General features: G+C 40.9%; 1 protein-coding gene across 6 annotated transcripts in view; it reads left to right on the top strand.

Annotated features, from left to right (window-relative positions):
* The window catches only part of NCOA7 (nuclear receptor coactivator 7), a 92,549-nt gene that overhangs the window by 4,757 nt on the left and 63,619 nt on the right, over positions 1-24,173 (top strand). For 3 of the 6 annotated variants that reach the window (XM_027691882.1, XM_027691909.1, XM_027691862.1), the window contains exon 3: positions 21,068-21,199. In XM_027691882.1, coding sequence (XP_027547683.1) covers positions 21,150-21,199 — 50 coding nt within the window. In that variant the 5' untranslated portion in view covers positions 21,068-21,149. Of the gene's footprint in view, positions 1-2,524; positions 2,602-2,661; positions 2,771-6,381; positions 6,533-21,067; positions 21,200-24,173 lie in introns of those variants that run through there. The other 3 variants (XM_027691872.1, XM_027691890.1, XM_027691898.1) reach the window with 3 other exon arrangements.

The following is a 24,173-nucleotide window of genomic DNA, read 5'->3' as shown; positions in this document are numbered from 1 at the left end:
AAGATATTCTAACCTCTAAAGATATTCTCCTCTAACTCTAAAGAAAAAAAGAAGACAGAGAAAAGAAACACATGTTGCTTTAAAACTTTCATAATTTTAAATACAGCCTTGGGATTTCTTGGGCCCTGATGCATATCTTGGGAATGCCTGGGGCTGACTCTTGAGCAAATCAAGTGCCACCATCTGAAGCTTAAAATAGGACCCATGGTTCCCAGTTTCCCATCTGTCATTGGGATAAGATCTGACACAAGTGAGATCATACTAAGGATTACCAATTGCAGTGGAAAATAATTTTAATCACACCATTACAATCATGTGAAGACAAGCAAAATGGGTAATTTTTTCTAAAGAAAGAAGCAAAGGCTTTGTAGCAAGAATCCATGCCCCATTTTCAGTCCACAAACTTCCCCAACTTTGGGTTGACTTGTAACAATAAAAGCCCCAAACTATCTATTCTCAAACCAGCAGTTGATACTACAAAGACAATGAATTAAACTATGTTAGAGCATTTGTAGTCAAATGAATTGGCACAGAACATATTGCCATGGGAAAGAGCAAACCATTCAGATCTCTAAACTGTAGACAGAACAAAACTAAATTTTATTTCAAAGGTGATGGGTGTGTGTGTCTAATTTGCTGCAACAAATAGGCAGGCATTACTTATTACTTCCAGACTCAGTAAAACAGAACAGTGCATTACATCCCACTTACCCAGGTTCTTATAATGACATAAAGTCTGTGAGTTGAGCTACAGGCAGTAATCCACAGTGGAACTTGTACAATGCTTCTGTTCTAGTCCTAGCCTACTTAGCCTGCTGCTCTGACAGGAGTTCAAGTCATTTGTTCCCCATGTCAGCAGTTTAGAATATGTATTTGAAATGCTTGGGGCAACAGAAATGCTATAGAAATGTGTAGTTTCTTTGTCTACTATATGGAATCTACTCATTGTTTTCATAGAGCTGTCTACACAATACAATAGAGGTGACTGTGCTTGGAATGATGATTGGCACCAAACTGGTACATTAGGACAGGGACAGCTTTTCCTGGTGCTAAAATAAGGTGTTAGTCACTCTCATTGTTGTGCAAGTGCAGCAAAGAGATAAGTAGGGTTTCCACCACTTTGATGGATAGGGCTTCTGCAATTTGGCAAAAGAAGTTGGGTAAATAGTACTGCAGTTTTCTTCCTCTTTTTTCCCCTGATTTTGTTATCTAAGCACTGCTGGAAGAGTAACTGAGAGCAGGGCCCCTTTCTTCTGTGTGGTGGTAGAGAACCTGTGTGCTAGTGAAGTATTTGAGATTTTAACCAATGTAACTTTGGGTTTGTCCATCTTTTGCCTGGTAATAATATAGATATAAGATGTAGTAGCTGCAGAATGCTATCAAAATGTATCCTCTAAGCAGGAGACTATGTTTTAAAGCAGATCTTTGTCTTGTAAAATACACTGCTTCGGTTTAAAAAAAAAAATCAGGTGGTAACTTCAATTTTAGCAGCAAATTTAGTGGAGGAGTTGAGGCAGTTGTTGTCCCAGTATTGAAACTGAGTGGTAGCAAGCATATGCTATGAATAGGGTAATGGCAGTGGTGGGAGATGGCTGCATGTCTGTATTGGAGTTGCATCTTGTCCTGAAAATGATACATATGTTTTCAAAATGGATCTTTAAGCAGCTGTTAAATTAAAAAATAGGCCCCTGACAAATATCTCTCTTACTTAAAATTAGAATTTGTTGCATTTATAACATTATAACTAGTAAAATTATACTTGAGACACCTGTGCACCACTTGTTATTTTGACATACTCTTAGCATCTCCATGTATATGTGTCATTTTTTCATTTATGCAGGTATCTGCCTATCTTCCGGCTTTTGTCTTGTGGAATTTAGGATTTAATGTCACAATGCCTTTTTGGCCTTCCCCTAAGTTTTCAGCCTTTTAGAGCTGGTTAATGACGGAAGGAAGGAATAAGCAGCTAGATCTTGTTCATGCTAGCTGCAAATATCTAGAAGGGTTACCCGGTGTTACCTCGGGTAAGGGAATGTAGTTTCTGGTAGCTATAGCAGGTGGCGTTTTTTGGGGGTCGGGTAAAGAAGCCTACTTGCTGGCAGTGCAGAAACAGCAGATGAAGTTTGCAGGCGTTTCAGTTTCCCACGGATCCAAAGGCTTTGGTTAACCTTAATTTCCAAAACTAGTTGTTTTGTTTTTAGTACTGCCCTTGAGAAAACTCCTCTTCAGAGGCACACACTGGCGCTCAGGCTGTATGAAGAAACACGCCTAACTCGTAGGACTTATTCTGGCCCCGCAGACCGACCCCTTTCCCCAGGACAGGGCTTGAAGCCCGTGAAGCCCAGGAGGAGCGTACGCTGGTATGACCCCGCTCCCAGGGCGATGAGCGCGGCTCCCGCCCGCCGACGGCGGGGCCGGCGGGGCCAGCGCGGTCCGCTGGGGCCGGGCGGGGCCGAAGGGAGGCGGGACCGTCGGGGCGGGGCGGAGCCGCGGGGGCGCGGCGGGGCCGGCGCCGCTGTGGCCGAGCGGGGAGCGGCGGAGCCTTCGCAGAGCGCTCCCGCCGCCGCTGGGCCGCGGGCCCGCCATGCCCCCCGCCCGCAGGTCGGTGTGACTGCCCGTGCCCTGCCGAGAGGCCGCGGGGCGGGCGGGGCTGCTCGGTCACGGCCTTGTTTCCCGGCCAGGGCGTGGACAGGGCGCTGTGGTGCCGGAGGAGCTGTTTGTTTGCCCGCTCGCCGGTGCGCGGAGCCAGCCCGGCACCGCTGCGCGGGAGGTGAGGGGCGGCCCTGCGGGCGCGGCGCGGCCGTGCGGGGCCGGGGCGGCGGCCGGAGCTGTCTGGGGACCCGCGCTGGGCTCTGCGGCCGCCACTGACCAGCCGGTACTGCAGAGGGGCGCTTTGACGGCTTTCAGGGCTTCGAACCTCATTGATGTCCTCCCTCGCCAGGTCTTGGATGAATTACTGGAATGTTCCAGGCTCTCTCGCTCTCTCTCTCTTAATTTATATAGTCTTAGGTTGTCGTTATTAAGAAGTGCTGCCGGGTGCTAGAGATGTGTCGGTAATTGATTTTTGTTTCTTTAATCTGTGCAATGGACTTTCCTCCTTGTACCTCATCATACAGTACTTCAGAGTTGGTTTTGGGGTGGAAGGGCATACTTGTGTCTTGGGTGGTGTGTTTCCAATATTATGGCGCTAAAGGATGCAGTCAGTAACTGTTTGTCCCCTAGGTGATGAAATGAGATGATGAGCACTTCCACTCAATAACAGGCTTTTAGCATGTGTTTACTTTACATGCTGCAATTATTGTTCTCTCATTAAGTAGTCATACGTTTCTTGTATTAACGCACAATGGTGGACTTTTAAGATGTGTAGGTGCCCATTAATCCATTATGGTTTGCCTCAAATCCTGTGAAACAGTGTAAGGGCCTGTGTTTGTGTGATACTTAAAAATGTATGTTGATAAACTTTGCCAGTATATTTTATCAGCGACTGTTTACATAGTGTGGAAATAATAATTTGCTGATGTTGTTCTGTTGGACGGTTATATATACACACACAGACTTTCAGAAAATTAATGGAGAAGGCAACAGAAAATGCCAGGAAATTATGCATGAATATATACTTTCTGAATTAAAATTACTTTATCGGGAATATATATCTTTAACTGTAAGTCATGGTTAAAAACATGTAAGTCACAGTGCATTTTAGACTGCTTTCTCTTTTATGCTTTTATCTGGAAAATGTCCATAAATAAAACCAAAATATTTTAAGGACCTGAATAGTCAAGTAAGGTTGGTCCTGTGAAGAGTTGTCTTGAAGCAGATGCTTGTAGCCAAAATGCTGTCTGATGCTTTTCCCTCTTTTTTGTTTTTGTTTTTAAATAACGGATCAAAATCTTGGGCTTGGAGAGAAATTCTCTGCTTCATTTAAATTAGGTTCCTTTTTTTCTTGTTGCATATTATTATGAAGAAACACTTCAAGAACACCTGATTTGTCCAAGTTAGTTATGAGGCAGTCTCTGGGTTTCACTCCTGGGCTTTGCCCAGTGTCCTGTTCTCACTGCACCAGTGGCCACACTTCCATTCGGATTTGTCACATCTACTGCCAAAATGATAAGTGATTCCCTTTGAAGTTGAAGTGAGTTAGAATTGATTGGAACAGTTCTTGTCTTGTTATATAGGCTTTGTTGCTTTGGGTATCCAGGATTTTGAAAGACTAAAGTTGGTTGGGGGTTGGCTATAGTAAATATTTGGCCCTGACTTCAGGGGACAGCTTGAAAATCTCTTACAGTGTTATGGAATAAGCCCCTCTATTCAAACAGAAGTGAATTCACTTGAGAGTGATTTGGGTTGGAGAATAACATTTTTTCAAAAAGTTAGTTAACAAATCATGAGAATCCTATGGATAGGTACTGCAGCCAGAGTGACTCCGTGCAGTCACACATTTGGGTGGGAAATTAATTAGTCTGAGCTTCTGCAGCATGATCTGATACAAGAAATTGCCCTCCAGGCAGCTGGAAATACTCGCAAACAATAATTATGGAAATAAGGGACAAAGGGACTCAATTTCTCTTTGCTATCTAGTAGGCATGGAAGGAAAGCTGGAACATAACCAGTGTTCAGAAAAATGGTAAAGCTACCTTTCTGGAACCTGGCTTGTGTCCTCTGTCTCAGCGGATGCTGCCTACTGCAGCTGCAGTAGTCCTTGGCACTTCTGGAGTGAATCCAGTGTCATCAGCTAAGAAGCAGCAAACTGACAAATTGCTTCCTCATCGTGATCAATAAGACAAAAATTCTAAGGCTCTATGGGCACAGCTCTTGTTTTAGTGAGGTACCCACCTGCTGGTGGAGTTATTGACAGTGGGGATGGCCGCCTGCCACACAGTTGGTGCCTTCTCACTTGAGGGAGCTGGGCCTGGGGATCTGTACCCTCATGGAAGGAAATGCAGAAGTCACACTGCTGCTGCTGTGAGTTTGTCTTGGGGATTAAGACTGCTTTCCCAAAAAGAGGAAATATAATTCTGTGTTTCAGTGAAGTCAGCATTAAAAGCACTCACTTAGGTGACCTCCTTTGACTAGGAAGTAAAGCAGGGTAGGAAAAACAAGTCTTTATTTCCTCTCCTCCCTTTTTTTTCTTTTTAAAATCTTATTCCCTTGTCATTTTTCCTTAGCCAGATTTATGAAACGAGGCAGTGACAAAATTCACAGCAGGCTAGAGGGTTTATATTTTCCCCCAAAACATAATGTTTCAGGTTTATATATTAAACATACGCACAGAAGTATTCTTTTTCTCCCCCTCCCCTTTTCTTTGCAAACTCTTCTGATTGTAAGCAGAAAGCTGTATGGTTTTGTTCCTGGTCAAAACATCAGGTGGGTATGAGTAGTTCTGCTGCTTCTGGAAGGTGTGTGTTAGGAACAGTTTGCTCAGTGTTGGGGTGGGCAGTGTACTGCAATGCTTCATGGGGCTGTGGTTGAGTATCTGCAGTCTTTGCTCTGCTTGCCTGCAAGGGCAGGGTGCAGGCAGGTGTCTTGGGGTCTGTTGGTATTTCCAGTGGGTTTCACTGCAGAAGGTGGTAGTTAAGTGCTCAGAAGGGTGAGTTACTCCAGGTACAGTGCTTCGCTTTTGCACCTGAGCTGCTCCCAGTCTCTAACCAAGCTTGGAGAAAGAGTACCAGTATTTCAGCTCAATACCATATAGCATCCTAGTGACTTGCATGTTCTTACTTGAGACTTAATGACTTGTCCTGGAACCACAGTTTATCCATTAGGAAGACTTCTGTCTTAGACTTGGAGCTTTCAATGTATACAGTACTCATCATAATCTCACTAAGCCTTTCTGATTGTTATTTATCTTAAGAGGTGAGCTGTGCTTTGAGTTGCATGCCTCAAATTCCTTGTGTTGTGTGGTCCAGTGCCCTGTCAGGTAGGTGAAGCTGTTCCCTGCTCTCAGTTTTTCTATGCCCTGAAGTACTCCCAGGGTTTAATTAAGCATTTGGCCTCCTCTTCGATATGCTATGTGTAGATCCCACTGAGGTGCCACTTTTTTCTTTTGTTGCCTTTCTTATGGCTACTCTGTATGTTTTACAGGGGTTTTTTCCAACATCCTTCTTGAAATGCAGGCTCTATGACTACCCATCATGTTTAAGTAATGGTAACATCAAACTGATTTACAGGAACAGAAAGCATCCAAACTGAGCAGGGAGGTTATACCTGTTTATACAGGCAAGATATGTGTTTGTCTTTTGGTTATAGTGTCAAATTAGTATTGTTTATGTTTCATTTTTTGTTCACTTAGAGAATTTAAAAGATTTTTATATAATTTCTAGAAAGGAAAATTTCTTACTGTAGTCTCACCCGTTAGTGACTGATTTTAGCATCTTCCCATAGCGTTTCTGTAGATAGGAGAGCCATTTCCCCAAAGTCTAAGACTCCCCAGGCAAAGAGCTGTCCCGGTGCATCAGTTAGAGGAAATCACAGCTTTGTTTTACAGAAGTTCACAGTGAGAGCTGTTGCTTCCTTGAACTCATCTTAAGAAAAGGTAATTTATTCCCTGACTCATTCTTTCAAGTGAATTTAACCTTTTTTTAACAGTGCTCTCTCTATCTGTTGCTACTCCTGTCTGGTTTTTTTCTGCTTTCTGTCCCACATGCCATCTGTCTTATTTTCTGGTTTGTTTTCCTTTGAAATACTCTAAGGTAATGCAGAGGATAGAAAGAAGTATGAATATTTATGAAGTATCACTGCCACCTTCATTACGAAGGGAAGAGGTGTGGATGGCTTCCTGCCAGATCAGGTGATGCTGTGATTGCAGAAATACTTGAGTCTGCTTAGGTTGTTACTTTGGAGGAGATGCTACAAGGAACAACTTGGTGTTGTCAGTGGCTTGGCAGTGCTTGGATGCTGTGTCAGTAGTCACTGTGCACAAATGCAGTAGGTAGCATTAGGCTGTTGCTGTAGTTAACTGTCTCATGGTCAAGTAATGTTCCAGTCTGGTGGCAAGGGCTTTATTTTACTCTCAGCTTAAGAAGCAGCATTTCCATGATGCTTTTTAAGTAGCTGTACTGATGCCAAAGACCTGGGCACTTCTGATAAAGCTGGGTTTAATCTGTATGGATTTGGTAGCTGTAGCAAGCGTGGCAAAACTTTGTAGGCCAGAGAGTGGCTTGAGTTTTTCCATTATACTTTCTTCACAGAAGCATTGAAGTGTATAATAATTTTACATATGAAGATTGCTTGCATGATATTTAGAACATATATTAAAAATAAATTCTTCACTGATATGAGCAATGTTTGACTTTTTGTACTCCCTTTTTTTTCTATCCTGGATCAAACCTTTTTCACTGAAGCTGCTGAAGACTGCTAAAGGTAGGAGGTGTGATAACCCATGACATAAAATCCAGGCCATGCCATCTGTCCCAGCTTCAAAAACTGAAGTGCTGGTGTTGTCCGCTAGATGTGTGGTGTGAGTCATGACATCATGGTGACAATGGGTGAAGAACCAAGGAGGTAAAACTTTTACTTTGTTAGGGAACAGCATGCTGAAATGTGCCCAGGTATGTGGTGAAAGACTGACTTTGCCTGCCGTGAGCCAGTCACTTGTGCAGACCTGGTCCAGATGATTAACAGCTGTGAAACAGCTGATGAGCATGAAAGTCCCTTTGCCACCCAGATACAGGGGTCAAGTTGCAAGCAGCCTGAGTAGTCATCAGGGCAGTTAGGAGATGAATTTAATAATGGCCCATCTTCGCGAACGAAGATTTGGGGAAAGGTCTTTTTACCTTTCCAGCCTGCGCAATGGATTTTTTTAGGTGAGACACAGCCTGCGCTGAACTGAGCCCACCCTTTAATCCTAAGGTTCATCTGCCGGGGCCAAGCAAGCTTGGACAATGGCAGTGAGGTCCTCAGGACGTAGGTTTGTTTAGAGTGTCCTTCTCATAGATGGATGGCCTCACAGGGCTAACGACCTCCATCAGGCCAGGAGACCGGGGAATCGAACCCGTGATCGCAGCAGTGAAAGTCCTGCACGCTAACCACTAGGCCACCAGGGGTCTCTAGGAGATGAATTTAGAACCCCAAAGGAATGACAAGGGTGGCTCTCTGCTAGGGCCATGAGTTGTTCTTCAGTCTTTGTGGTTAGGTATCAGCTGAAGAAATTTAATTTGATTTACAGGTAATTGTTTCTTTGGTTAGGAGTGAATAGAGGGTAGTATCACATCACTGTACAAAGGCTAGGCAAGAACTTCTTGTGACATCTACATTTGTGTCCTGCTACAGTAATACAGGATGGAAAGTAAATCTCCTTTGTTGGGCTAGTGCTGATGTGGTTGCTTATTGGGACTTACTTGTTCCCTTCTATCAGGAGTTCTAGATTCCTTAAAATAGAGCTCTGCTGCTAACTGATCAGTCAGTGGACAAATTTTTAAGTGAGTTATTTGTTTTGAAAATTGGATTCTGTTTGTAATGCATCATTTCTGTTAGTATAACTAACACATCGGTTGTCATGAAAAGAGACTAAGGAGATGAAAATTAGTTTTCTTTTCTTTTGCTCTGTTGACACTGTGCACCTGACCCTATTGTGTGAGAAGTAAGTTTCAGTGTTTTGTCAACTCAACTAGTTATGTCCTTTTCTGAGCCCTGCTCTGGTAGTTCCCAGTCCCAGGCTGAGCCTGGCAGGTAACAGGCAGGTTTAGGGAAAGGGGACTAGAAACTGATCTTGAAACCAAAATGGTACAGCAAATACAAGAAATCATAAATCTCCTACAGGAAGTTTGGAAATAGCAAGTAACATGAACCCCAGGAATCAATGAGACCTTATGTATTGGAGGGTTCTCCTGGGCTCCATGGATGGTGAGCTGCAGGAAAAACACTGCATCCAGGAGCATTGTTCCTTGCCCTTCTACTCAACTCTGGATATGCTTCAGATTAAGTTTATGAGAAGAGCATGAAAGATGCATTCCCTTCCTTGTTTTCTTCCTGGGAAGGAAATGTAGACCCAGACCTGGCAGAGCAGAGTGACCCTGCTCCTTGCAGAATGGGACCCTGCTGCTTTAGGAACGAGTCACGATTGAAGAGTGTGGTGGGTAGTGTGTGCAAATGCCAGTGGAAAGCCAAGAAGGTTTGCAAAAGGAAAGGTGGTGGAGCTGCAGGGGGTCCCCTGTAGCAGCAAACCTGATTTTAAGGTCCTTCTGAGGAGACATGTATTTCTTTGTACTTGGTAACTGTCATGTGGACCAGTGTAGGGTTTGGAATGTAAGGGCTTCAAGTTACAAAATTTATTTCTTGGGCAAAATTCTCATCATCCCTTAGTAAATGGTTACAGTCCTTCAAAAGCCTGTCCTCTGGCTGTGGGTTTTTTTTTCTGTTAGTTCTTGTTGTTGTTGTTTTGGTTTGGTTTTCTTATAATATTCAAAAACTTTGTAAACAATCAGACTTCCACGGATGTCAGCTGGAATCAGGACTTCACATTCAGTATGGAGTACAGTTTTCAACTCTTAACTGCTTTTCAGTCAGCGTTATATTGCATTTAAAATAAAAAGTGTTACCTTGTACTGTGTTTTGCAACTGTTGTTTAAGTTTTGATTTCTACTTCATGCCATATACTATTTGTTGTGAGTTCTGTGATGATAGAGCTGTGGATTATTTTCTCACTGAAAGGCTCTAGGATGACAGCACACTGTGTCATAAATTGGAATTTACGTTATCTGGCCTTGAAACGTATCTTTCTTCCTGCTTCTTTTCACCTTTTTTTTTAAATTTTTTTTTTTTTTTTTTACTTCCCTGAATCAAGCAAGCAGATAGCTCAGAAAAGCAATTTTGACCTGTGGAAGCTACTCCAGGTGTTACTTGTTCATTAGGTTAGTCCAACCATGGGTTTGAGATTGATGAGTGCATTCTAGTCCTAGGTCCTGTAATAATTATTGACAAGAATAGGTAGGTAGGTTAAACAGGTAAGTTTAGGGTTAAACTTGATGACCTTAAAGATCTTTCAACTTAAAGGTCTTTTTCAACTCAAATGATCCTTGATTCTAGGAATCTAGCTCTGAGGTAATTCACTTTCCACAGGTAAAGTGTCAGTTCTTTTTAATTACAATTCACTAATACACCCTGGTGGGGCAGGTGCAAGCTGCTTTTCCTATTTCTTGAAAAATTTCTGGAGCCAAATTTTAACACCCAAAATGGAAGGACTACAGCCCCTCAAAAATAGGTGCTTTAACATGTAAAAAACCCCAAACAACCCCAAAACTTGTTAATACATTAACTGTGTTGGTTGGCTTCAGCTTGAGATAGGGCACTGATGTAGAATCAAGAGAATATGAAGTCTTGCTGGGCAATTTGAAACACTCACTGTTACCAGCTATATCAGGTATAATTTGTGGTGAATGGAAATTTAGCAGCTTTCATCTTTGTGCCCCAGTTCTGCACATGTGTGCTTAGGTATCACAAGCATAACTTGTGTGAGCAAGTAGTCCCTCTGAATGCACTTTGTACATTAATAGAGAGCTCAGAGAACCTCTGTTGTTGCACCTGAGCATGTGGCTGAAATGGATGGCTTCCATGAAAATGCAGCACTGGAGGAATTGAAGCTATTTGTCAGATTTTCTGAGTTTGTGGTGTTTGTTTTGTATTTTTTTTTCCCAGAAAGAAGAAATGTCTAGCTTCAACATGCTGAGTTACTTTGTCGATACTGTCAGTGTAAGATGTTCAAATTTTAGTTTCAAAATCAGTCTGTTTTGTTCAACAAGAGCACCTCTATTGAATAAAATGTTTAAAACACCTGAATAACCTGAAAGTAAACTATATACTGCTACTGTGTTACCAGAAAATTTCTACACTTCTGTTTTTTATGCAACAGTACTCAAGTGTATCTTTAACTTCTTTGTTGTTTAATGAAGCCCTGAACCATGTCCCTGACTGAACACATCCAAGAGTTGAGCAAATAACGGCCAGATTAGATATGCTGAAGAAAGGATATCATATAACTGTTTTGTATGAATCCTTCCATTGTACTGTCTTTTCTGCATACATAGAAATAGACTACTAACTTTATTTACTGTAATAATTTTGAACAGACAGCTGTGCATGAATGCTTAGAACACAGAAAAGCAGGAAGAACTTTTCTGTTTCTGGAAACAAAAAAGGTCTTCGAAGAGAAACTCTGATTAGTAGATCAATATGTCTGTGCTCTGGTGTATAGCAAGGGGAATTCTATTTGAGAGGGGAGTTTTTGCATTGTGTATAGTACAAGGTGGCTCTTGTTACAAGGCCAGAAACTACATGTAGTTGTTTACAGGAATCTGGAGATGGAGGAAGGAAAAATGGTAAGATAATAAAGATTTTAACGATGTTTCAGAAAAGCAAGAAACTAAATCAGTTTTTCTTACCCAATGCGTAAAGGAATGTGCTAGAAACATTGCTGCTTTTACAGGCTTCAGATTATGCAGCAGGGAGAGAGTTTCATTTACGGTTGATCATTGTAATTTTAATGCACCTAATGGTGCCAACATCAGAGCACCTGTGAAGCTGTGTGTGCTGGTGTAGTACAAGGTCACACTCAAGAGACAATAAATGCAATAAATGTTGCAGGTTAAGCAATTGAAAAGGAAACAGTGAAGGTTTCCAGTGTTGATTTTGTACATTACAAATGTACAGGATTTTGTGTTACAATTAAACTGTTCAATATGTTACTTAATGTACAGAGTATGCAATGTAACACAGTTCAGGTTGCTATGGAAACCTGGCATTTTGGTTCTGTTAACAGTGTTTCAGATAGGAAAACATTTGCATTGCATTACTGCAAGACTCCTTTGTGCCCCCACTCCTCAGCTCCTTTGCTTCTCAGCTGGGAGATAGATGACAGAGAAAAAGGCATGGCATGGAATTTGCATGAATCAGGGTCAATTGTAAAAAGGGATGTTGAGCTGAAACTTAAAAATTATAATTTTACCTTTAGGTAGCTCTTGTGTCTTTAGTTGCTTTTCTGAAGCGACACAGTATTTAAATATTAATCCTTCACAGTGTAGTGTCATTGGCCTGTTGATGTGAGGTTCTTTTTCTAAGAACCTGAGAATGATGAAACATTTTTAAAGAAACATTTCCCATAATTTTCACAGCATGATTATGAATATGGCTGGAAATGTGCTTGACCTAAAAAACAGTGACCAGTTCTAGTGCTGATGGGTTTGTTCATATTTTAAATCTTCCTTGTTGCCTGGTCTTACTCTGTAAAGCACTGAGAACATGTTAACCAAGTCTCATTGAGTACAATGGGTATATTTGCAAATATAAACTTGACTTTAAGCATTTTGGGACCTAAGCTAATTGTAAGTAGAAGGTGATTTATGGTACCTGGGATTGATGGTACAGGTATTTGTGCCAAGCATCAAGCTACATCTTTGTGGCTTAAGCGACTCTTCAATCGCCAATCTCTTTCGACTCTGAGCTTTATTTACTTTTGGTATCAATGCCTTTCTTGTGCTTGTGAGAAAAGAACTGAGAAGAGAGAGAGCAAGATTGCTGTGAAGCTGAGATCATGCATTTATTTGTCTTTCGTAGCCTGTTTCTCATCTAATGAATGCTGGCTGTAGGTCTCCACAGCACTCATCTTTCCAAGTGTGTGGTTGCTAGTGCCTCCTGAACAAAGTCACTGCCCAAGCTTTCTCCCGCAGTTTTGCTTTCTGTGGCACAAGTGAGGGTGTGCCTACAGTTCATCCATGTGCAGCAAAGCCCGCTGGAAGGGGGTGTGAGCTGGCATGGTAGGATATAAATGGAAGTACAGACACAGAGCCACTTTCGCTGAGTCTTCTGCAAGTCACCTCTGTGGAAATTTTGGGTGGAGAAGTGATAGCAAGCAGCTGAAGTAGGTGAAAGGGAGGAAGGCGAAGGGCAGTAATACTTTAAACTGACAGCTGCTTGTTGCAGGGATGTGTTTTAACAGCCTGAGACAGAAGAATGGAAGCCCAATTCCCTTGGCTGATCAGGGTCCCCTTTATCACCAAAGGACATTTGCTGTATGTTGTCTGCCGTGATGCTGCTGTTTTACCCGTGCAAATCCCACTCGAGGCCTGTGTAAGCTAATTCATAGAAACAACTCTGGTGTGTAGCCAGGCTGCGATATGTGACACTGTGGTTTCAGTGGCCTTTAGCAGCATTCTAACTATGGGGTGTAGGACAGTTCTTCTGGTTGCTCACCTGGCACGGAGGGAGCACCAGGCGGTTGGCCAAATTTGTTTGCTACCTGATTTGCTCTTGTAACATACCGCTGTGTAGGAGCGGTGAGGATGGAGTGACTTTCTGTTCACTGCTTCTGGGCCTTTGCTTGGCTCAGAGAGGAGAATCTAAGGAGGACTTGATAGTGTCACTTATAAACTTGGTAGAGAACCCGTAATTCCTTGGATCTGGGAGTGATGTGGTTATCTTTATGCATGTTTTGACCTTGTCAAAACAGATATGCAGGCTTTCTTTGAAATACTAAACAGATCACGAAATTAGAAGTTGTTATGAGCAAGGAACATGATGGTGTCAAGTGACAAATCAGCAAGGTAATGCTAAGCGGATTGTCTAAATGCTAGTTGATATGTTGAATGTTTATAATTCTTTTTGGATTGTAGAAAATGGTAAATATTTGGTGTTTTAGTTGAATGCTGGGAAGTGCCTACATAAAAAGTCCTTTGTGTATATGTCTGCATGCTCTAGGGAGAAGTAAGGGAACAGTGACATCCGTCTTACCTCTCTGGATATGGTAAACTGCATCCTTCTCTAGTTCACAGAATCACAGAGTCATTAAGGTTGCAAAAGACCTCCAAGACCTCAAATCCCACCTTCTACCAAATCCATATTGCAAAGTGCCATGTCTGCTCATTTTTTAACACTTCCAGGGATGGTGATTCGACCACTTTCCTGCGGGGCGTGTTCCAATGCTTAACCACTATTCTAGTGAAGAAATATTTCCTAATATACAACCTGCACCGCCACTGGTGCAATTTAAGGCCTTTTCCCTTTGTCATATCACTAGTTCCCTGGGAGAAGAGGCCGACCCCCATCTCTTTTCAGGTAGAAAGTAGAGAGTAATACTGTGTATACCTCTAGAGTGTGAGCATAAGAAGCTGCAGGATTCAGAGGGCTTGGACTTGATGCTTGATTGAATTGGGGTGGGTTGAAACAGGATATACAAGAAAATGAAAGTATTAATTATTTTAAAACATCTGTGGCAGTGTTCTTGTTGACCTAAAAATCAAAATCTTCCCAAGTGGCCTGATTTCCAGCGGCACTGCACTTTTACATTTGGGGTGGCATAGCACTCTACCTGTTAATAGTTTATGTTCTGTTTTGTAACCAGTTTCTGTCTAGCAACTGCAGCTGAGTTAAACAGTAAAATACGTTGTTCCTTACGGAAAATACATCTGGTGATGTTCAGCTGCCTATGAGGGAAAAGTAAATCTGGATGTTTTTATCTCTTGACAACTTCACTGATGATGTGGAATTTCTGGTAGGTCTTTTGCTTCTCTTTATTCTGTGTGAAACATGACAGCTTGAGTTAGTGGGTAAAAGTCTCTTCCCAAGCTAGACAGGAGTAATCTGTGTGGAGAGTTCTTTGGAGCTGAATCAAGTTTTGTTATTTAAACTTTGTTCATGTGGACAGACTGTTGCAGATCCAGTTGGGGAGTTGAAAGTGATCTAAGCTTAGCCTGTTCTTACTTCATTAATAGGGAATGAAAATGCTTGGACTATTAGCTTACTATATCACTGTAGGGGGGATAGTAACCTCCTAAACATTATACTGTATTCCTCAAGAGCAAGAGTATTTGTTTTCTTTGCCTATCTTATCTCCAGATCTTATCTGTCCTTGAGGGTCCACAGCATGCAAATAGCCATATCGAATCTCTTTTTTTCTCTCCATTTGGTGACACAGGAATTGTGGTACTGTTCTGTGTTTAATATGAGCAAGAAGTCTAGAAATTGCTTCTGCATACAGATTTATTTTCAGTCCCTCAATTGTTGCATTTTTAATTCTTTTTGGATTTTAAGAGTGTACCCTTGTTACAAGAAATAATGTGACAGGAGTAAACATTAAAGGTTAAAGGCATAAATAAGGGTCATTCACCTAAGCAAGGGTTGAGTCATTAGCCTCAACTTCAGGTGGAGAGGCTCTCCTAGGTTAGTTTAACACCCTTCAGTTATGTGTAACGAACTGGAACTTCTTTATAGAGCTTATTAATGTTTTAGAAATAACATTACTATTCACATAGTGATTATAATGTATCTATATAATTCCATTAAAATAATTCCATATTTATCTTAAGATAGCTTTAGAATAAACAATTATTTTACCAATCCAACTTAATGTATTAAGTCTGTGCTGTGTTTTATTTGCTTGTGCTAGGTGCTTTCCTGAAAGCTTCCAATCCCACTTTTTTCTAGGTCATTCTGCCTGAAGAAAAAGACTAAAAGAGTTGTAGCTTACTCTCCTTGTTGCTGGCTGTGCATCGTGTTAACGTTTCGTCTTGAGATGCTTTAGTATTTATTCCAAAACTTTTATCTTTACTATTGAGCCAAATAAAATACACTAGCAGAATATAAAAGCAGTAAAACTCAGCCTGGTTAGTCCAGTCAGTGAGGCGTTAATGAAATGCTGCCAAGTTTAGCATTTCTCGTGAAGTGTGAATGTACCTTCACCTTCCTGGCTTTAAACATAGGAGGTCTCTTGAAATGAATGCAAGAATTGATATTGGTGGTTTGGCTTGTGAAGCTTAATCATGTGTATTTATATGACCGAGTAGCAGTGTCTCCTCTTTCATGTTTCTGTTGCCTTATGTTTAAAGGTGGTTTGTGTGACCCTATGCTACAACTTTCTTAGTGTGTGGTTTTATCTGTTTGCATCTACACAGTGCTCTGGCAACTCCTTTGGGCTCATCAGAGGCACAGCTAGCAACCCCCAAGGATTCAGTTTCAGAACTAATACACTGAAAATGCTTTCTCTATACCTGTGTTATGTTCTACAATTTTGTATTTTTCCAACTTGATAGACATTTTTAATATTGCTCTTGGAGTACTACATACATATCTTTTCTATTTTTGGTCTTAGTGTTGACTTGTTTGTGTAACGCTTGTCATCTGTCATGGTACATCTTTTAGGGTCAGAATTGGCACATGTACCCAGAAGACTTGTTATTGATAAGAAGACAGAGCTGCGGATCTAAGGGAAATAATTAGTAATGCTTCATGTCTGAATATGACCAGTTTTGAATGTTGGTATGACAGCAGGTGATAGTAAGGAAGTGTGCAGTGGTATGAGCAGATGTGGGTGATGTATGTCTGTAGTCTCAGGGACAGAGGTATAATAGAGAAGCAAAAATTAAAAAATTACTGTTGTGTGGGATACTGTACCAGAGAGCACCAGAACCCGGATCCTCAGAGAGTTGGCTTTTTATTTTCTTTTGTAGATCTGAGCTGTAATTTCTATGAATATGCCCACAGAGCAAAATAAAATGGAGACTCTGCTATTGGTCTTAAAAGTTAGGCAGTTTAAATTCTTAAAAAATAATAACTATCTCCATGTCAAAATAGTCTCCTCCTGTGTTCTCATAGCTGTTGGTTATTGAGGCTGGCTGAATTAAAGCTAGAGGGAGGATACTTGCACACATTGCTCTTCTGCTTTCATTTGAGCATGTGGAGGTACTTCTGGTAGTTCACTTCCCTGTTTGCGTAGTAGGGAATTACATCATTTTCCTACCTTATGAAAGGTTGAGAGATATTGACTCTACAGGATCATAAAAAAATCTATCTAGAGAACTGCATGATCTTGAATGATTCTTTTTCTCTGTATGTCCTTCCAGGACTTGCAGTGGGCACAGATGATCAGAGACAAGCCATCAAGTCCACTGAGTATTCTGAAAAATAATCAGATACTCCATTAGCTTCTGCATTGCTAGTGCTGTTGGATGTACTGTTGTTCATGTGCATGGTTTTGCAAAGTAATGCCCACAGCTGGGGGATTAATTGTTGATGCTTTAGAGCCAGCAAACAGGATTTCTGGGTGCTTACCCATGAGTGCAGCAAGCAGGGCTTTTTGTTGTCTCATGAAAATGTAAACTACTTAAACTCCAAGTAGCAGGTACATTATTCTTCATGCCTGAGAAGGGAGGGAAAAGGGAGAAAAAATAATTTTGAAAAATGGATAAATTTATCAGCCTTTAAAGGATGCTCTAGTCACAAACTTAGTTATTTTTAATGTTCCCCTCAAAAATACAGTTCCCATTCTCTTTGTTTATCCTCACACTTACAGCATCTGCTACTGCTGCTTTGAATGTATCAGTGCAGGAGGCTGCTGTCCTGCAGAGCCAGGTGGCAGGGTGGGCAGCAGGACCTGGAAGCAGCATTTCTGGAGATCTTGGGAGGGTGGTAGCAGTTGAAGTGGTGTGGGTATCCATGGTCAGGAGTTCAGTCTGTTCCCTGGATTTTAACTTTTTTAAAATTTCTGGGTTTTTTTATGGCCTTGCTGGAGCATTCCCCCTCTCATTACAAACTCTCAGTAGCATCCCCAGAACTCCCTGGCAGCAAAACTAAATAGACGAAGCAAGTATGCAAAAATGAAAATGTCCAGAACAATAGGACTGATGTTGGAAAGGACAGTATATTTTTATGCATTTTGTACTTTTTTCATATAATTATCAGATGCTGACATTGGTTAAATTTGGAGAGTGGCAAATTTTTAACTGGATCCTTACTTAAATGCGTTGTTTGGTCATTAGGAATAGCTTTCCTCTTGAAAATGCCTAATTAAAAAAATTAGCATTGCTGTAGACATGTAATATAAGCTTTTCACTGTTTCTGTTTCAGAGTAGAAAGAGTTAAACTCAGCCTGAAATTTCTATAAAATCAGCTTTGTCATGATTTGAGTTTGCACTAACTCATGATACGTAAGTTGTCCGTCTCCGGGCATATAAATATCCTCCAAATATGTACATTTTTAATAGTCTATCTGATTCAGTCTTCATCTCTACCAGAAAGGAGCTGCCAGGAAACCAAGATTCATTTTAATCATATAGCATTAATAACATTTTAAGCAGTTAATATTAATAAAGATTACTTGGGATTTTTTTCTTGGGAGATATCAAAGGGGGCAGGTGGGGGGAAGTGGGGAGTAGGTTTGCATTTTTTGGTATAATCTTAACGTGTCAGTGACAATCTAAAAGGAATTGTGGCTTTTGTACTGTTACTGCTAAAGAACTAAAAAATGAAAAGGACCTTTCAGAAATACTAAATACTAGTTTTCTGTAGCAATTACTGCAGGTTGCACCTCCTAGCTTTCAGGCTTTTTTTTTCTCTCTTAAAGGTAACTAGTACATGAAAATTCCCAACAAAAAAAGTAAACTCAGAACTTATGAAGTCAGCATTCCTAATCAGTTTGCTTTTCCTAGTGCTGCATTTTTAAAGTATAATTTTCAGACTTAAATATGCCTTCCTAGAACAACACCTTTGTTTTTTCTAGGAAGATGAGCTAAATAAGTTTTAAGTCAACAGAGTGGGACCTGATGTTAAATTATTTTATTGTAAAAATTTTCTGTAATTGGATATTATGTTCCTGTATATTTTTATTAGTGAAAGAAAAAACAAAATTCTCCTGAATGCCTTTGGTGCTTCTGGTCTGTGGATAGCATTCCAGTTTTCTGAATGCCCATCTGTTATGAATATAATTATTAATTTTTTTTAAAGTTCTTGATTTATTCCCCCTCACTGTGTGAAAGGACTTGGAGCTGCATTTAGCTGGTGTGCATTTAGCTGGTGTGAGAGGAACAGGCTCCATTCTTGCCTTGTCATTGCAAGCTTTGTTTAGTGTTGATGAAAGCAAACGACAAACCTTACACGTGCCTTGCTGGTTTGGTGCTGGTACCTCCTGCATCATCTGTGGTTACATCCAGGCTTAAGCCCTACCTCCTCTCTCTTTCTTCATGCCCCTTTTTGCTGAAGCAGCCAGGGGCTGCTCTGGCTCTGGGCCAGACGGGGATGTGGGCAGGCAGGGACATCTTCTGGCTCCCTGGGCAGTAGCACTCCCTTCATCTGCCAGCACCCCATCGGGGCAGGGCTGTTATTCCCCTGGGTGGGATTGGTAGATCATGGGAGAGGAAGAGAATGAATGGAAAGACTCTTGCACTGGATGAGGCTCTGAGGAGAGATCTCTCTTCCCTTTGTTCATCTCAGCTAACCATGTTTCAGTGAGGTGAAGGGCTCTCTCCGCTTCCCTCTTCTGATTTCCATGGTTTCCACTGTCCTTGTGGTCATGGGTTTAATACTATCTCAATACTTTGTGGTTATTTGATAGTTCTTGGTGTCAACATGAGACTCGGCTCTGGCCTGAGTGCCCTCATACCTCAACACAGTGTAGTGAAGGCCAAGGGGAAAGAGTAGTTCCTTTTTCTTTGAACTCTTTTTGTAATTTGGTACATAGGTTGTAGTTGTATGCTTTGAAAGACTTATTGTACTTCTAACTGCAGTGATAAGAAAGCCACCAGTTTTGATCCTCTGAAGATCTAAGGACCTGCCCCAACAGGGAAGATAAAGATGCATTAAAATTCTCGGGAAGTATATATAGGTATCTTCATACAGATTGAACATCTAAGCAGGCCAATTTGTTTTGATGCTACTGTTATGCTACTGTCGTGTAGGTTTCTGTGTCCAGCTGAAGATTGCATCTTATAGAGATAAAATAGTATTCTCTTTATAAAGCTGAAGTTGTCTTAGACATTTGCCTTTAAAGAGTGCCCATTAGTGTAAGGCTCTACCTGATGTGTAAAGATCAGAGAGACTAGAGTCCTTTTGATGTGCTGAATGTATTCAAACCTAATGAGTAAGAAAAACTGCATTTTGAAGCAATGGACTTCAGTTACTGTGGACTGATCGTCCATAAATAAGGAGGGAAAATCGTGGCAAGTACCTCTGATAGAATCTAGCATGGTATGTTCTTGGGCTTTTCAAGTAGATTAGTCTGTCTTTGCTACATTATCTATTTTGTTGACAACTGGTAGTTTGTAGCTTATGATGTTTTAATGCAGGGAAAAGTAGGTCCTCTGATTAGGTCCCAGAGGAATTTTTCTTCTTTTGCTATGATTTATGTGGCTTCCATTTCTTTGTTATGCAGCCCATTAAACTAAAATGTTTAGTAGTAACTTCTGGTTTGAGCTTAATCTGAAATACCGATAATGAGCTCTAAAGTTAACTTATTTTGTGCATGTGCACAAGCCATTGAGGTGGGTTAATATGTATTTAAGAGGGAAAGAGGATAAAAAATTTTGGCAGGATCTTGGACAGCAGTAGATGTGGCAAATTGTTAATTGCAGTGATTATAAAGCAGTTCGAAAATTCCCAGCTCCTGGTTTCCAAGTGTCTTAGTATGGCATTCTGCCAAGAGGTGGTGATGTTCATGTCAAAAGCCAGTGTTACTGGTCTCTTTTTTTTTTTATTTATTTAACTTCTCAGATAACCTAGATAATCTTCCCTAGTCCTGCCTATCTCAAGGTGACTGCACTTCGTCTGGAGAGCTGGAGGTCCATCTTGTTTCTCCCTTATACTTGTTTGAACTTTTGTATTCGTGACAACAGTCAAACCTGTGTAAAGAATGTAGATCACTCTTTCTTCCTTTACACTGTTTTAAAACTTCTTGATTTCTCACTGTTTTACAGATTTTTTTATAAAGTGCGTGTCTTACTGGTTTTACTGTGTGTACTGTTTATTTCCAAAGCTTCTCTTGATCTTCCTGTCTATGAAACACGTGAGACCTGGAAGATGTTTTGGTAGAAACATGCAAAGTAGTTTAATCTTTCCAGAGTTTTAGAACTTGGTGCAGCTCTTTGGGTTACCTGCTTTGCAGTATCTCTTTTTTGCTGATGGGGAAACTAGCCTGAGTCCATTTATTTGTTTTTGTCTCATTGTATACTAAACGGATATTGCATGGCAAACACTGGTTAAAGTTTTACTTGGCTTTGTCACTGGGTCAGTTTATTTCCACAACCTGTTGGGTTTTGTAGATGTTGTTGACATGTTGATTTATGAACTTACAGTTTTTAAATGTTATATACAGGACACTCTGTCTGGATATGAGGTACTGAGGAGAAAAAGAGCATCGTGCTTGACTGCTCACCTTGCCCATTTGACTCTGAATCATGGAGACCAAGGAAGAGAAGAAAGAACGGCGACAAGGCTATTTTGCTCGGTAAGGTTACAGGGTTTATGTCAATGTTGATTAAAATATGGAATTCATTATCCTGCCTTTTTCACAAGTATGGTTTTTCAGATATGTATAAAAATGAAACCTGCTGCAGTATATATCCAGGAAATGCTATCCCTGCTGTGTCGCCAGTGATGGAGTGGTGATTTTTTCTTTTGGGTAGTGGAGAGAATTATAATTGTAATTTGTGACACTAAACTGTTCTTGGGTACTCGATTGCAAATTGCCCTGCATCTGAGCTTCCAACATCCAGTTCTTGGAGAATGTTTAGAAAACAAACATATCTAAAATATAAACATGTCTAAACCTAAAGTTTATCTGATTTCAAATAAACCGCAGACTAAGTAGTATTATCTCATACTATAAGACCAACTAAGAAAGGGTAAGTTGTCTAGACTGTATCATCTCTTGGTGACCAGTGACAGGACCTGAGGGAATGGCCTGAGGTTTTGCTAGGTTTAGGTTGGATATTAGAAAAAGGTTCTTCACCCAGAGAGTGGTTGGGCACTGGAACGGGCTCCCCAGGGAAGTGGTCACAGCACCAAGCCTGGCAGAGTTCAAGAAGCATTTGGACAATAATACTCTTTGGGCACATGGTGTGACTCTTGAGGATGGTCCTGTGTAGGGACGGATGATCCCTGTGACTCCCTTCCAACGTGGCATATTCTGTGATTTTGTGACCTTTATAAATGAAAACAATTTTTTTCAGTCAATCATTTTTATCATTTGGAATTTACAGTTGGTGACTTTTAAGAAATAAGTGACGTTGCTTTCCTAGTAACTTTTGTTTGTTAAGTTATCAAGTCTCAATCATCTTGACTTCTGATGTCAAGATGCTTGCTTACTCTTGGGGGGGGTAGGAAATAGGTATAAAAAACATCTTTGTCTCAAGGATATTTTCTCTACTGTTGAAGAGGAGAATCGTATACTCTCTTCACTCAGTACTAAGTAACTGTTATCGAAGCTGCACTAAACCAGTAGCTGTAGTGCATTACAGACATCTAGAGACATGTCTGTCCCACTTAGAAGTAGTAGTGTGGGGAAAAGTTGCTACTTTATTGCTATTCAGATGATCTGCAGTGGTGGCTGAAGACTTGTGGTCAAGTTTCATCTCTTAATGCCTTGTGACTTGCTTTCCATTGGTAGAAATGCAATTAAGTAGATGTTTGACAGAATGGAATGTTGTGGTTTGGGATTCTGAGAAGGGGAAATTGACAATGGCACCTATAGCAGAGGACTCATCAAGAAGGATAAAGCAGAAGTAGCTAAAGGGATTGTACTAAGGAACAATTAACTTTGTGATAAGGAAGACTCAGGCTTTGAGACAGATGTCTGAGTAAGATGCTTTAGTATTGAGGATATTATGAGTTCCTTTTAAGTGCTGTCTGCTAAACAAATGGAAAGCCCCAAGAGGCTTTCAGGAAAGTCCTTGACATGGTATTTAATCTGTTGTGCAGCTTTTCTCTGTCTTCTTGTGGCTGTTCTCTTTGAAAAATTCACAGGGGCAGTGTGTCTTGTATGGGCATACGACATTGAGCAAGGGTCAAAAGGATCTGAAATCAGTTCTTAGTTCTAGCTGTGTAAGTTTGGGGAGGTCACCTGTCTCTTTCCCTCCCAGTTTCCATTTTTTTTTCTCTATATAAGTTGCAGGCCCTTAAGTGAAGTCCCCACTCTAAGCAAACTCATGCATGATTTCTACAAGAATGTTCTCGCAGACCCTCAAGTCATGTTTTAATAGAAGCTAAAGTGTGTCAGTAGGTGGTATGCCCAGACAGCATCCCAAAGCGGCTGACTTACCAATCAGAAGGCACCTTTTGGCCTTCAGACTAGTGTAATTCTTGTACCTCCTGGACAGCTTTTTGTAGGAGTGTTGCTCAGTGTCTGGGTGGTTACTCTAGCAATTGTTGGAAAGGTTAGCTTGAGAATGCCAAAATACTGTGTGCTGGCAAACCAGCTCCTGAACTGCAAGAGAGGAAGCAAGATGAACATGAAATTGTCTACATCTTTTCCCCCCAGATTTAGTGTTGTAAATAAGCTTGTTTACACATTTGTCCTTTAAAGTATTTGAAACTTCTCTGTAGAAGAGAGCCACCCAGCCATTGTATCTTTCCACTATGGATAGTCATGGTCTGAAAGCCTCAGTTTTCCCAGGTTTTTTCCCCTCTCTGTGGCAAGTGATGCTGAAATAAAACCCTCTCCATCCATTTTTGCTTCTTACCAAATGCTCCTTTTTTTGTTTTGTGGTAAAGGGCTTATTTTTTGCCTTGGTTGGCAAGAAATGAAAAAGTAACTTTTCAAACAAAATAGAAATGTCTACAAAAATTTTAAAGAGCAATTTAGACTCCTTATGTAGATAAGATGTTACAGCTCGTGGGAGTTTAACAGGCAAGAAGTAAGAGTAACAAGCAAGCATAAATTTCTCTTATGCAATAGGTCCTTATTTAAGACTGTTACTCCTACTTAAAGACTATTCTGTGTAGTTAAGTTTTCTTGCCTAATTTCACAAACCTTGTTTTTAGGCTCTTCTGTTGTCACTGGCTCCCAAATGGACCAATACCCGTGCTGGTATCCAGCAAGTCCAAAAATAAATGGCACAGTGTAATATAGATGTACAGTGGCACATCTATGTCTGTTGGATCCCTGACTCTGGTGTGACACTTGGTCCTTTTATTGTGATTATGTGCCCTTGAGCCCAGGTACAACTTGTTATTTTCCTCTATCTATGTATCTTCCCTCTCACTTTACAGAATGGAGAGCCTCTCCGTTTTCCCTTGCCCATTGCATAGGGTCAAGTTCTTAGGCAATGCACCTCATAAATGAATAGCTATTAAAATTTTAACTTAATTTAAAAAGAAATTACCACAATGAGTGATGTGTGTCCCATGGAAGGAATTGGTAGTCTAGAAGGCTGAATGTACAGTGTGAAACTGGAATTGGTTTGCATGTGCTATTGTGTGAT

This window comes from Neopelma chrysocephalum, unplaced genomic scaffold (assembly GCF_003984885.1).
Source record: "Neopelma chrysocephalum unplaced genomic scaffold, ASM398488v2 Primary Assembly neopelma1_23, whole genome shotgun sequence".
Lineage (NCBI taxonomy): Eukaryota > Metazoa > Chordata > Aves > Passeriformes > Pipridae > Neopelma > Neopelma chrysocephalum.
This window is presented reverse-complemented; position numbering and strand designations above follow the sequence as displayed.